At 56.5% G+C, this 14,383-nt stretch overlaps 2 protein-coding genes across 6 annotated transcripts in view; one reads left to right on the forward strand and one right to left on the reverse strand.

The window, feature by feature from the left end:
* The window catches only part of RALGPS1 (Ral GEF with PH domain and SH3 binding motif 1), a 226,031-nt gene that overhangs the window by 79,513 nt on the left and 132,135 nt on the right, over nt 1–14,383 (reverse strand). The gene's annotated exons all lie outside the window — the stretch shown is intronic.
* ANGPTL2 (angiopoietin like 2) overlaps nt 1–14,383 on the forward strand; it is a 32,572-nt gene that overhangs the window by 1,277 nt on the left and 16,912 nt on the right. For both annotated transcript variants that reach the window (XM_037493468.2, XM_037493469.2), the window contains exon 2: nt 11,680–12,545. In XM_037493468.2, coding sequence (XP_037349365.1) covers nt 11,729–12,545 — 817 coding nt within the window. In that variant the 5' untranslated portion in view covers nt 11,680–11,728. The remainder of the gene's footprint in view (nt 1–11,679; nt 12,546–14,383) is intronic.

A 14,383-nucleotide genomic window follows, 5' to 3' on the forward strand; every position in this document is an offset into this window, starting at 1 on the left:
CAGAAATTCTTCCCTGATCCCTCCCTTCTCCTTCTGTGATATGTGTGTCACGGGTCAGCTCTTGCCTGGGCTGTGGGATTAGGAGAGCTCCCAGAGGCCAGTTCGGTTACTTAGAAAAGGATCTCCTTTCACCCGGGCGCTGAGGAAAGCTGAGAGAGCCACTTCCGAAGCTGGCCAAATGCTCTCCACATGTATTTTCCCAAACTGAGGCAGAGGAAGGGAGCGCTCGCGAGTCAGGTTTCGACTTCTGAGCCAAGTAACTGGCACAACACTCAGCTGCTCTAAACCTCAGTTTCCCGACCTGTAAAATGGGGTACTCACAGTGTCCATCCCTCCACAACACGCCACCGCTCTGCTCTGAGCAGGTGCTGACACACTCAAGGACCTCGTAAGCTCCGGCCTCACGGGTTCTGGTGTTCACCACCACCTTACAGGTGAGGAAACTGAGGCACAGAGGCTGAGGGATGTGCCCAGGGTGAGGGCTGATGGAATCAGCCCTCGCACTGCACTCCACTGCTTTCAAAGAGGTGGAGGCTGGCATGGGGCGAACCCTCGGGAAACCTTAGTCTCTGAGCATCATGAGCCGTAACCATCAGAACAGCAGAGCAGGGAGAGCAGAGACCAAACTCCCTCTCTGTCCTGATATGTCCTGAGAGGGCTGTTGGGAAATCCCACCAGAGCAGCCAATGGTGTGGCCACCACTGCCCCCACACTGGGGGTTCTCCCAGGAGCCCGGGGGGGGGGGCCTTGATGTCTGGGGTGACCTACAGCATGTCCCGGTCCCAGAGGCCGACACCGAGCAAAAGCGCAAAGGGGCCTCGGTGCATCTGGCACCCGCTTCACAGTAAGAGCGCCCTGCGCCCAACGGCCACCTCTCTCTGCCCACTGGCCTCCTGCCCGAGCTGTGGGGTGAGGGGAGCGACCCACCTCCACACCACAGGCCATCCACAGAGCAGGAAGGCCAGTGTCAGGCCAGTCCCGGGTGGCAGAGGGAGAGCCACGGGCCCCTCCCCAGCTTTCCCCACTGCTCCATTGTGGTGGCCACATCTGGTGACACTGGGTCTCTTCGCCTAGGGCAGGAGCTTCACTCCTGAGGTCTGGAGGTCCCTCTGGGTTTCCAGAACCCTTGCCTCTGAAAAGCTGCTGTACATTAGCTTTTGTAGCAAAGGCTTCCGGGCCATGGAGGTCACAGGCTTGTGGGGGCCCTCAGGGCAGTCCCGAGGCACTGACCAGCTTCACAGGCCTGGCTTACAAAAATGGAGGTCACGGTGACCAACAAAATGTGAGACAGGACCTCACAGTCTCACTGCAGGCCCTTGAGCAGAGCAACCGACCAGCTTCTCCATCTCTCCATCCCTCCTGCACGCTGTCGCGCCCTGGGGACGCACACACGCCCCCTCATCCTCATCACAGCCCCAGCCAGGCTCTCGTGTGCGCGTCCCTTTCTATAGATGAGAAAACCAAGACTCAGGCGCTAAGCAACTTGCCCAAGTCCCCACAGTGGTGATTCTGTGGGATTTGAGCCCTGGTCAGTCTGGTTCTGAAGTCCACTCCATGTCTTTCTCCACCTCGCTCCACGACCCTTCTCTTCCCCTGACCGTGTCCCTGGGCCCCACCCCACAGCCCCAGCGCCTCATCTGTTCTGTTGCTGTCCTGCAGAAAGCGGCCCTACGCCGCCTGAAAGCCAGGCACTGGCCTGACCCTGAGTATCCTCTGCCGCCCACGGAAGCCCGCCTCTGACAGAACAGTGCCGCGGCCACCCCATGCCCAGCAGCCTCGGCGCAGGTGCCTTGTGTGCCTCAGTGACTCGCTCACTGAGAGGGGCTCCTGGACCCCAAGCCAGCTGCTCGAGTTCAGAAGGCCCCCCCTCACCTGCACTCTGGGCTGTGTCCTCCACTGAACTCTGGGCCAGCTCAGTGGGGCAGAGCCCGGGGCAAGCACTGGTCCATGTGCCCGAGGTGCCACCCATGCGCCTTCTCCAGTCCTCCTGGGACACTCCACAGGCTGCACAGGAGCTCAGGCCCCCACGGGCCACACTGCCCACAACTGAGCAACTTCATGGCCACAGGGGGCGGCACTGGTAGCTATGACATTAAAACAAACGTAACAGACAGTGGTCCAGCCCAGGGCAGGTACATTCAGCATCTGAATCACAGTCCTTGAATCCAAAATGGCCTCCCCTGACAGCCCTTGGCTGGGGGAGGGCTCTGTCTCCAGCGCCTATGACCGGCAGCAGGAGGTGGGCCTGACACTAGTAATCCACAAACACGTAACAGTCCAGGGAGGCATGTAGCACGAAGAGGGTGCTGCAGGGGGGAGGTGCTGTCCCCACTTTAAGAGGAGGAAACTGAGGCTCGGAGGGTACAGCTTCTCTCTCTAGGTCTCTCCACGAGTGGGCCACAAGCAAGGTTTCAGATCCGGACCTGGGTTCACCGTAGCCCAGCCCACCGGCACCCTGGACACGTCCACAGTGGAAATCTCAAAGCTGGATCAATACATCCAACAGTGTTTCTCTTCTGTGATTTACATAAAACACCCTAAATAGAAGGTTATTCAGTCACTGGCAGCTTGGAGCTGGTGGGAACAGACGGGTTACATCAGAACCCCATTCCAAGGTTGTATCTTTGACAAAACTGTATTCCCTCACATCAAACGTGTAAGCCTAAAATATCACAATGCCCCGTTATGTGTGCCTATCAGTTACAAGGCATGTCCTGATCACAGAAATGTTAACGTGCCGGGCATGGGGGGCAGGCCCCTTACAATCTAGTTATTGTGTTAGGTTTATTCTCTGGTCAACCAGCAGTTCCAGAGCCTCGGCCCCCACCCCTGCTGCCGAGGGGGGCCTAGTCCTACAGAAAAAGCAGGCCCATGACCACCTCAGAAGAGCCCAGAGGGGCTCTGCTCTTATTTCTGAGGGATGCCTGAGGACCACCCAGCTCTGAGAATGCCCAAAGTCCAGCCTGAGGGGATCCCACTCCAACCTCCTCCAGGGAAAGGTTGTATTTCTCAGTCACTGCTGAACCTCCTATACCCCACACAGGGCAAGGTGGAGAAGGTATCCGTGGAAGAATGAATGAATGAAGTTTCACACCCAGGCAAGCAAGGCCTTCAACCCCAGAGTACATTTAACACCCCCACATTGTCTAGCCAAGGTCTCTGTCCCCCTCCCACTGTGTGATCCCTTGTCTCCCCACCCCCAACGGGATCAGGTGCCCCTGCAGTCCCCTGAGGCACCCATCAGGCCACTGACCACATTGCACTCCCAGTGCCTAATCTGTCTCACCTACTACTGCAGGTCCCTTGAGGGTGGGGCCCCGGCTTGTACCTGCCCCATCTCCAGTCCCCAGCACAGGGGGATTGCTCAGGAAATCCATTTGATGAATGAAATCCTTGAATTTCTGTTTAGCAGCCCAGCTGCCCTCCTGGGTTTTCAGGGGGATCATCCCGATCCCACTCAGCAGCTCACAGCAGGTGCGCACAGGGCCTCAGGGCCCATGGAAGCGCTGACGGGTGGCTTCCAGAGAGGCTTCCAGAGCAGTGACCTGGGAGGTCCACATGGAAGGGAAGGCAGGCAGGTGTCAGGGCGCACGATGGGGCTGGTGCGAGGTGCTGCCACACCAGTTGTGCTCTCAAGCAGGACACTGACACACCCAGACGTGAGTTTTAGAAAGAGGCTGGAGCTGTGTGCAGCATGGACAGCAGAGGAGAAAGCAGTCAAGGGCAGGAGGCCAGGCAGGACTGAGCGGAGCGGGTAAGAACCCGGCTCTGGAGGACACAATCTGGCTCCAAGCTCAGCTTCACCCCTAGAGAACTCAGCAGTCCTGGGCAGGCGACTCCATCCCTTCCCTCAGACTCCTGATCTGGGCAATGGGCTAATCACAACCTCCGCCTCACGGAGTGCTGAGATCAGCGCGCAGGCACAGAAAGTTCTTGTCCCGTGCTCAAGGGCTGAGCGCAAACCAGCGGGCCAAGGTGGCCCTGGTGCCAAGCACTAGCCAGAAGAGCCTCCCTGGGGCAGCCTGTCTAGCCCATCCCTGACCTCTTTCCTCTGAGGCCCCCCAGCCTCAGGGCCCCCCTGAGCACACCGGAAATGCACTACCGGAAATGCAGCAGCCAGTTCAAAAGCCGGGATCCGGAATGGCTTCAGCAGATCTCCCGCCTCTGCTCTGTTGGCTGAGGCTCCTGGCACAGAGGGCTCAGTGCACGGGCATTGGGGAGCCTCAAAATGGTTCCCAAATAATGCACCATGAAAAAGTAACAGCAGCATCTTGCTCCTGTGGGAAAGGCAGCCAGCTGCCTACTGTCTGACCACATCCCCTCTTGCCCTGTGAGCTCACATGGCGACCACAACCGCCTCCCCAAGGAACTCAGCTTTTCCCTGGCGCTGCAACTCAACAGTGACAGGAGCACGAGCACCCAGGAACCAGCCCCACCCTCCAGCCCCCATGCTGCCCTTCCAGGCAAATGTGTCTGCTCCTAGTCTACCTGCTTCTCTGCTTCCTGACTGTCTTCCCATGAGCCACGACAGGGCTGACCCTCTCAATGGCTGGCTAGCAATAGAAGACTGGGGGGGATGGGTGAACGGCTCACTTGAAGGTCTTAGGAGAGCTGAGGTGGCAGGACCTGAAAACTGGCTCCAGACTCCCTGGGTGCCCACTCAGTCTTTGGTGGGGGATGAATCACAGCATCCTAGCCTGGGAGGGGATGGCAGTTGGAGAATGGGCTCTGCCCTCCCTGGCCTCCAGGCTGGTGGTGAGTCACCAGGACGAGCCGTATGCCAGTTGCTTCTGCAGGTTTTCTAAGGAGAGTGAGCCACGGCTCATCCTAGATGCCCGTTGTGGGGTCTTACTCCTGGGATGATCAAGAAATTTGAACAGCCAACAGGACTTTCCCTTGCTCTGACCTGAGAGCCATTTCTACTTATTCCATCAGCAGTAAATAAGAAGTCATCTGCATCCTGGCACTAAACAAACAGGCATCTTTGATTCACTCTGGTCAGAGAGACAATCTTGGTAGAAGGGAGGGCCTGAACAGCTGAATCCCCATCCTGGTATTTATTCTTAGGGGCCCGAGGTGATTCCTAGGCTTTCCGGACCTGGTTTCCTTAGCTGCAAAATGCCTGCCATAATACCTTTGTAAGGTATTATGGGAAAGGAGACCATAGAATTTACTGTCTGATCAGGTCAGAACATTTTGAGAGCAAAAGGGTTTTTTGTTGTTGTTGTTGTTTGTTTGCATAGAAGAACTGGGGTGCAGGCCAGAGGTACACAGGTGAGAGGATTCACCAGAGATAGAAAGGGGAGCAGAAGAGGCAGACTGACTGAAATACACTGCTGGGGGCAGCAGTGGGTGAGACAGGAGAGGTCTGCTGCACCATGTGGGTAGCTCCCTGGCCCGGGTTCGAACTCAGGCCATAGAGGTGACAGCACTGAGACTTAACCCCTACAGCACCAGGAGACCGTAGAATTTACTGTCTGATCAGGTCAGAAGGCCCAGGGGTTGCAATTAATATTGCATAAAACAGCAGGCCTCAGCTGGGGTCCTACACATAAGGTCGTGCGCACCGACGAGCCAGAACACAGCTGGGCACACAGCAAGTTCATAAACAGCTGTTGTTATCTATACTATTGGTCAGTGGTCAGTTGGGCCTTCTGGGCCCTTTCTTTGGAATTTTCCTTTGTCTGTGTCCCTCCCATATCCTGGATTACCGTGGTTTGGGTACCACCCACTGGCATGCCAAACGTCTCACTCAGCCTTGGTGGGGAAAGCTGTCAATTTTGAAGCTTCGGTTTATCTCGTTTCTGTCCCTATGTTTAACAATCCCAGTTTGTGCTCAGGCCCTTCACAATCACTCAAGCACAGACCGAGTTCCCAGCTTCCCAGAACCCAGACGTCAGGGGCGGCAGGCACACCTGGGGCCAGGTGGCAGTTGCAGAGCCCCTCCCTGCCTGCAGCGGCTCTGGCCTGGACTCATCCCCAGCCTTCATTGGGGCGGGGCAGGGCTGGCGGGGGAGGGAGAGGTGGGTTCTGTGAGTTCTCCAGACACAGGGCAATGACCGGCACTGACGATGAGACGCCGCTGGGAGGTTTTCTTGGGATCAGCAGCACGGAGGGTCCCCAGAGCTCTCCTATTTTCCTCTGCCCAGGAGAGGGGGTGTCAGGGCACAGCATCTTTAGTTTCCTTTCACTGCAGCATCTTCCTAGACGTTCAGCATGGCATATTTTGAGGTTTTGTTACCAGCTCTGCTACTCAGTAATTCAGTGACTTTGGGCAAAATGAAGCTATGTTTAAATCTCCAGTTTCCTTGCCTCAGAGGGGGTAATGGTCAGCCTTGCTGTTTGCCTTAAAAGTAGCTTTGTGGGAATGAGAAAAGTGCTGCAACATGAACGTGAACTGTGCTCCCCGGAGCTGCACAGTGTACAACTTGGACCACCGTGCGCGGCAGCCCAGAAATAACAGGGCCTCTCTCCCAGGGCTATCAGGAAATTAAGTAAGATAAAGCGACTCTGCTTAGGTCATAGTAAACTTGTAGTAATTTATGTTTAGTATTTGAACTTCTCTCGTCCTAACCGACGGGGTGAGAACTCACAAGAGTTCCCCAAGCCAGCAGCTTCCGCCGCAGGGCAGGACAAGCTCCGTCTTATGAAAACATCGCAGGCCCTCGCCCCGGGTGCAGCGCTGAGGCTGAGCGGGACGTGGGATAGCGTGTGGCCCACCACACCAGGCTCAGCAGGGACTCACAGCGCAGCCGGCCAGAGCTGGGTGGAACCCAAGCCTGGGGGAGGCCGCCTCCCAGCGCGCACGGCCTCACGTGGCCCTGTCACACCAGCCCAGTGGGGAGGGAAGCCCATACATAATGGAAACTCCTCACAGAACAATGTGGAAAAGCAATTTCAAGAATCGTTTTTATTTTCAGTTCAAAGCCAAGGAAAATAGTTGGATTTGCTTTTCTTTGTTGGTCAAAGGAAGAAACTGAGGAGCATGGCTTTGATTGGAGTTGAGTCCGTCCCCAAGCCTAAGATGGCTGGAATGCTGGGGGCTGGGGGGTTTCTCTTGGGATACAATTAGTTGAATAAATATCAAGCGAGCAAAAGCAAACAAAATCATTACTGCCCATTAAGAACTGCCAAAGTAGCAAAAAAGTGAGGAGAGGGGTTGGAATCTTTAAGAAAAATAAATGATTCTGAGGCTGAGGGCAGCCCAGCGAGCATGGCCCTGAGTCAGGCTGACAGTCCAGGCTGGTCAGCTCCTCTAATCTGCTTGTGCTCCTTGGGCAACTCACTTAGCTGGTCTGGGATTCAGGGCCCTCGCTTATAAAATAGGGGAAAGAACACCCACCGGGCCCACCTGGCTCAGCTGTCAGGCGCCCAGCACGAGGCCCAGTTCCTTTCCTTTCTCTGTGGAATCTTCCAGGCCCCACGTTGCTCCTCTGAGCCCAGATCCCCACGGAGATGTGGCTATGAGTCAGGCACCCTCAAGGGAGGTCCCGCTACCAGCAAGACCCCCACTACTAACTAGTGCTGCTGCTGACTCAGTGCGGGGGGAGGAGGTGGTTCTGAAGCCCCGCACAAGTGCTCACGGTCAAGTCAGGTCCACTTCTGAGTCAAACCACCAAGAGAAATGCTCTTTGGAGATGGTGCAGTCTCTGACTGGCTCCCCGCTGTGCGCCAGAGGTGCAGATGCGGGGAGTCTGGGCAGCCAGGACGCAGCCTCACCAGCAGACTGCGTCAGGACTGGGGGTGAGGCCAGACAGACCTTGTGGTCCCAGCCCAGCTCTGGGTGGTGGAACAAGATCCTGCTCTGCGGAATGGGGCGACTAATGGGGCGCTCTCCTCAGGGGCTCGGGGAGCTGGCAAGGGCCCATCTGCATGCCCAGTCTGTGTGAGGTGGCACTGCTCACGGTTAGGCTGGCTCTGTTGTCCTTCTTAGCAAGCTGCCATCCCATGATTCCTCTCTGGTTTCGGAAGCAATTCTGAACCCTTACCTTGTGAGCAAGGTGGGCTTCAGGATCGCTAGTCCAAGGGCACGGAGCCTTATGGGAAGCTGTGAGAGACTCCCAGGGAGTGACAGAACTAACAATGCACCCTGGGCCATGTGGAGCTCTGGGAAGGTTTGGAAAGCAACCCCTTCCTGGAGCTACGTTGCCTCCCTGGGCTCACTAGCTTTTTCTCGGTGAAGGCGGAGGCCCTCTTGGGCATCAGGCCAGCACAGAGTGGTATTTGGCACCAGCGGACACAGGTGAGCAGCCCCAAAAAGGCAGTGCCTTCCAGGCCCGCCCTAGCCGGGAGGGCGGCTCCTCCCCATTGTTCTGGGCCTGGGCGTGGCAGCTGGCACAGGCTGGGCCAAGGCGCGTTGGAAACCAGGCAAACACAAACCCAGCTCAGTTTCCACTGATGTCACTGCAGCCCAAACTTGCGGCCCGAACCAGACCAGAGGCTCCAAACACCTTTCTCCTCTGGGCCCAAAAGGCCTGAGCTGAACATCGAAACCAGGCCTGGGCTTTCTCACTCAAGTGGAAGCAGCTGGGTGTGGCCCTGGGGCGCACAGGGTCTGTCTGGCCCGCACCACGCAAAGCCCCGGCGCAGGCGCTCACCAGAGGAGCCCAAAAGCCGCCTGGGAAGACAAACCTCCGGGCCCCAGGTCAGGCTGTTGTTCTAGCGTAAGTTGACAGGAAAGCAGAAAGTGGGGGGGCTAACACTTTTTCTACTATTGAAAACAGCTAAATAAGGACATTTCCATGTCATCACTAAGAGTTTGAAGGTTTGAGCACATCAGGCCAGGGCTGTCTCCTGGTTCTCCCCCTCCAGCTGTGTGATCTTAAGCAAGTCACTTAGCCTCCCCGAGGCTCGGTTTCCTCATCTGTAAATCAGCACAACAGCACCTGTCTTAAAAAGACACTGAGAAAGCCACTGAGTAGAAGACACTGGGGAAAGGTTTAGGGCGGGGCCAGGTACACAGAGGGCACTCAGCAAATGGATTTTCTTTTCGTTTTTTAATAAATGCAATAAATGGTCTCCTTCTGCACAGCTCCCCGCCCTCCCCCGCTCCCCCGGCAGGCTCTTGCCATGGCGCCCTGACCTGCCTGCCACATCCTTCTCCATGGCACTCCCCATGGCATGGCGACTGCTAGTGGGTGTGTCTATTCATTCAGTCCACATTCATCGAGCACCTATGTATTCCAGGGCCTGTGCTAGGCACTGAAAATGGCGTAGTGACCCAAACAGACGACCCTGCCCCCCGTGGAGCTTGCCCTCACAGGGCAGAGGAAGGGAGACACTGTATTTGATGGTGATAAGGAATCTGGCAGGGGAAAGAGGTACAGTCAAACTTTGAAATAAGCAGGGAAGGCTTCACTGGGAAGGTGACATGTCTGCAAGAGGCGAGAGAGTGAGCCTTGAGGAAAGGTGGCAAGACAGGAATAGCACATGCCAAGGCCCTGAGGCAGGTGTGCTTAGGTATGCCTAGAGCTCAAGGCGCATCTGGGAGGCCAGTGTGACTGCCATGGTGTGAACAAGGATTGGAGCAGTCAGGGTGGGGACAGCATCCAGATTGAGAGGACCCCGGAGACCCATTAACCACTGGCTTTTTCTCCACCCCTGGAGGATTCTGAGTAGAACAGTGACCCAGTGTGACTTTTTAGGAAGGATCAAGCGGGCTTCCGGGGTGAGGACACACTGTAGCAGACAAGGACAGGCGCAGGGAGACCAGGTGAAGGTGGGTTATACCAGGAAGCAGGGGCGGTGGGGAGAAGTTGTAGGGTTCTGAGATATCTCCAGGATATTGCTATTTTAATTCACAGATGAATTAGATACAGAAAGAAAGGGGTCAAGGATGACTTCCAGTCCTGAGCAACTAGAAGACCAGAGTTGCCACTTACTGACATGGGGTAAAGAGGCTGGATGGAGGTGTGGGGAAACCAAAGATTTGTTTCTTGATAAGTCTGAGCTGCCCAGTAGCTCGCTGGGTGGAAACGTCAACAAAGCAGTTGGATCTATGAGTGTGGCGTCAAGAGGGGAGGCACAGGTTGGAGAAATACATGTGGGAGCTACTGGTGCCGGCAGGCAAAGCCACAAGACTGGATGAGACCGCAAGGCAACAAGGAGGTCAGAGCACTGAGCCTGGGACCTGGGGCCGGAGCGGGGAGGCGTATGGCAGAGACTGAGAAGGAGCAGCAGTGAGGCAGGAGGAGAGGGTGGAGCTCAGCAAAGAGCAGGAAGGGAGTGAGCAGCCATGTTCTGCAGGCTCGGGTGGCAACGTATGAATGAAGCCCACTGGGTCTGGCAAGGGGAGACCACCGGTGACCTGACCTATGGCATGAGCAGGGCAGGGGAGGGGGCAAGGCCTGATGGGAGTGGGTTCAAGAGAAACAACAAGGAAGGGACTTTCTGGAAACATCGAGGGTAAGCAACTCTTCGGAGGGCTTTGCCAAAGGGGGAACAGTAGCTGGAGACTGATGTGAGGTCAAGAGAGGATCTCTTTAAGTTGAGAGAAATAACAGCATGATTGTAGGAAAAATGTGGTCATGTGGAGGGGATGCTGGAGCCAAGTCCCTGAGTAGGCGAGAGCAGGATCTGCACATGTCCGTCCCCTCCCTCTTGGCCTGGCCAACTCCTACTCATCACTCAAGGGTTAGCGTCAAGGTCACTTTCTCAGGGAAGCTTTTCTGACCCTCCGAGGAGGTCAGGTCACCATACTCCCTTTCACAGCACGTGCTACTTCTGCCCCCAGCCCCTGCACTTTGGGGCTGAGTGATAAGGGGTAAGGCCCATGAGGGCCGGAGCTGACTGTCCCGTTCTAGCTCTATCTCCAGCAGTCAGCAGGCAGCCGGGCACCCCGCAGATATACAGTGAGCAGCTGGTAAGGGGGCGAATGGCCCAAGAACCATCCTAAGGCAAGTCCAGAGGCACAGGTCTGTTTTGTGCCCCTGCCTGGTTTAATCGGTTGGCAGCGACTGGAACCAAGCAGTGACTAGCTGTTGCAAATATTTGGGTCTCGAAAAGCTCAGTTGTTTGTTCCTGTTTGGGCTGTGTGGCTTGGCTAACGTTCAGACCAAAACCACGTGACTGGACATATCCTTTCATTGACATTGTCCACTACAAACTGACCACATTCCATACTATGCCTGGCAATTCATTCATTTAACAAGCATTTGCTGAAAACTCGCTTAGCGCAGCATCCTGGGGATGGAGGGTGGAGTCAGACTCGGTGCCTGGTCTCAGGGAGCTGAGTCCAACAAAGGAGGGCAGGCAGAGCTGACGTTCACTACAACTGGGAGAGCAGTTACAAAGGGAGAGGCTGGGGTTCACACATGTGCAGGACGGGAGGCGACTGTCTGAGGGGCATGAGGCAGAGGGGTGCCCTGGCCTCCCCCCAGGTTCAAGCTGCCCTTGCGTGGATCTTAGGCTCTAGGCCAGGAGCTCAGGGGGTAGGCGTGGGCACTGAGCTGGCATTGGGGTGCAGGGCCCGTGTCTCCCACCTACAAATGCCCTGGCGCCTTCCCTCTTCCTTTCTACCTCTGCGGGGGCCTCTGGTCTGCTTTTGCTCCCAGAAGGGCCGCCTCCTGAAGCTGCGCTTTTTGGAAAGACCTGTCTGGGAGGAAGGCTGAGCTCATTTATGGCACTGGCTGCTGGCCGTGACAATTCTGAGTCTGAGGCTCCCCTTCTGTCTCCTTCCAGGTTTTCCCAGGCTCTGTTCGCAAAGAATAGCCACCATTTTGCGAGAACCATGAGACCGCTGGGCGTGACGTGCTGGTGGCTGGGACTGCTGGCCGCCGTGGGAGCTGCTGCGGGCCAGAAGGAAGGGGCAGAGGGCACCGAGGAGGGCTCGCAGGGCGAGTTCATCTACCTGAACAGGTACAAGCGGGCCGGCGAGTCCCCGGACAAGTGCACCTACACCTTCATCGTGCCCCAGCAGCGGGTCACGGGCGCCATCTGCGTCAACTCCAAGGAGCCTGAGGTGCTCCTGGAGAACCGCGTGCACAAGCAGGAGCTGGAGCTGCTCAACAGTGAGCTGCTCAAGCAGAAGCGGCAGATCGAGACGCTGCAGCAGCTGGTGGAGGTGGACGGCGGCATCGTGAGCGAGGTGAAGCTGCTGCGCAAGGAGAGCCGCAACATGAACTCGCGGGTCACGCAGCTCTACATGCAGCTCCTGCACGAGATCATCCGGAAGCGGGACAACGCGCTGGAGCTCTCCCAGCTGGAGAACAGGATCCTCAACCAGACGGCCGACATGCTGCAGCTGGCCAGCAAGTACAAGGACCTGGAGCACAAGTACCAGCACCTGGCCACGCTGGCCCACAACCAGTCCGAGATCATCGCGCAGCTCGAGGAGCACTGCCAGCGGGTGCCCCCGGCGCGGCCCGTGCCCCAGCCACCCCCCGCCAGCCCACCCCGCGTCTACCAGCCTCCGCCCTACAACCGCATCATCAACCAGATCTCCACCAACGAGATCCAGAGTGACCAGAACCTGAAGGTGCTGCCGCCTCCTCTGCCCACCATGCCCACCCTGACCAGCCTCCCGTCCTCCACAGACAAGCCATCGGGTAAGTCCGCGCCATCCAGGCCTACGCCAGGCACCAGGTTCCCTGGGCTGTGACCATAGTGGGGGGAAAGGAGCAGCCCGTGATGCTGGGCCAGTGGACACGTGCAATTTTCCAGCCTCCTGGGGTGGAGCCGCGGGGGCGATGGGGGGAGCGGGAGCCACATTTCTGAGAAGGGTGCCCCAAGGTAGAGCCAGGAAAGGGGGCACCTCGGGAGAGCACAAATGGTCTCTGGCCGAGGCCTGCAGAGGTAGATGCTGTGCTGGTGAGGAGGGCGTCCCTCCTGCAAGCTCTTGTGCTGTGCCTGGCCCGGAACCGGCACCCGGGAAACACTGAGCCAGGAAACAGCAGGCCGAAGGACCAGGAAGGGCTCTAGCAAGCGGCAGTGGGAAGGCTGGTGGGGCTGAGCACGCGCCAAAGCCCCACGCTCCCTAGCATGAGCTAGGTCAAGAACTTTCAGTGATGATCCTGTGCGCTCTTAAAACACGTTTCATCAGAAAAGCAACAGTAATTCTCAGAATATCGTCACGGAGTGAGTAGGGTCGTTAGTAGGTTTTGAAGCTTCACCAAGATAGTGAGGCCAGGTGCATGCGTGTAGATTCCATCATCGCCCCCCACAGCTCCACACCGTGGTTAACTGAGAGGTTAACTTGCTCTTAGGGGCGCGGTCCTTGGGCTGGATCCGAATTCAGGTCTTCTCACTTGCAGTCTAGGGCTGATCCCTCTGAGCTCTGGGAGTCCGGGGCCTGGAAGGCTCCCAGCCCCCTGAGGCTCAGCCTCTAGTTCATCCAGGGCCCCGTGAGCCTTCCTAATGGGCTATGTCTCTGCAAAACCTCACCACCTATCTGCTCTAAGTCAGGGATTTTGCTACCACTTCATTATATAAGCAGGGAGGTATTTATACTGAAAATATCCTGTTTTACATTTATTTCACACTTCTGAAAATAACCACCGGCACAGGGGAGAACGGCTTCTTGCTAATTCCAGAGAGGGGCTGAGCCTGAGAGCAGCAGGATAGTCTGTGCAGGGACAAGGGAGGTGTTGTTTGCAGGCCTGTGGGGGAGCCAGGGGCAGCGCAGGGCACCTGCCCCAGCACCTCACAGCAAAGCCCTGCTGGGTGTGAGAGTTAAGAACGTGTGCTCTGGCGCAGGATTCAAATTCTGACTCCCCCGCTGACTGAGGAGTCAATGTAATAATGTGCTTCGCACGCTGGGCTCACGGAATGTTTCAATACATGGTAACTATGTGTTTCCTTTGATCTCAGAGTCGTCTTCTCTTAAAACAAGGAAATTGAAATAAATAAACAGTCCCTTTTTAGTGCTGGCATTCTATGCTGACGTGGTCCTTCCGCACATGTGTCTGTTTTAAATCAGAAGTGCCCAGAGGGCAGGGTATGCTAATAAGCCTCCCTAGGACGAACATCCACGGGGTAACACGTGCCCACGGCACCAAACGCAGGCTCCGCTGAATGCCATCACATCCTGATGTGAGCCAGGCTGACCCCGCTGGTTGCCCAGGGAGCACCTGTGCTGAGGCATCTCTGGTTTCTGACTCAACTTCAGGACTTTTCTGTTTGGGGAGATACAGGGTATGGAAGAGCAAGGTAGTCAGCATCCAGACTCTACCTCTTGTTAGCTCTTTGAGTGTGAGAAAGTTACATAACTCCATAGAACCTCAATTTCCTCATCTGTAAAATGGGGGCAAAAGCCAGAACATCACAGGGTTGTCGTGGAAACTCAGTACCATCAGGCACATGACATTATGCCAGTGGGACAGCCCAGGGGAGTTAAGTCCTACTCTGCCCTGTCACAGTGCCCGACAAGGGTGCTGGGCAAACTATG

The sequence above is a fragment of the Talpa occidentalis genome, unplaced genomic scaffold (genome assembly GCF_014898055.3).
Source record: "Talpa occidentalis isolate TD23 unplaced genomic scaffold, MPIMG_talOcc4v2.1 talOcc4.7, whole genome shotgun sequence".
Classification (NCBI taxonomy): domain Eukaryota; kingdom Metazoa; phylum Chordata; class Mammalia; order Eulipotyphla; family Talpidae; genus Talpa; species Talpa occidentalis.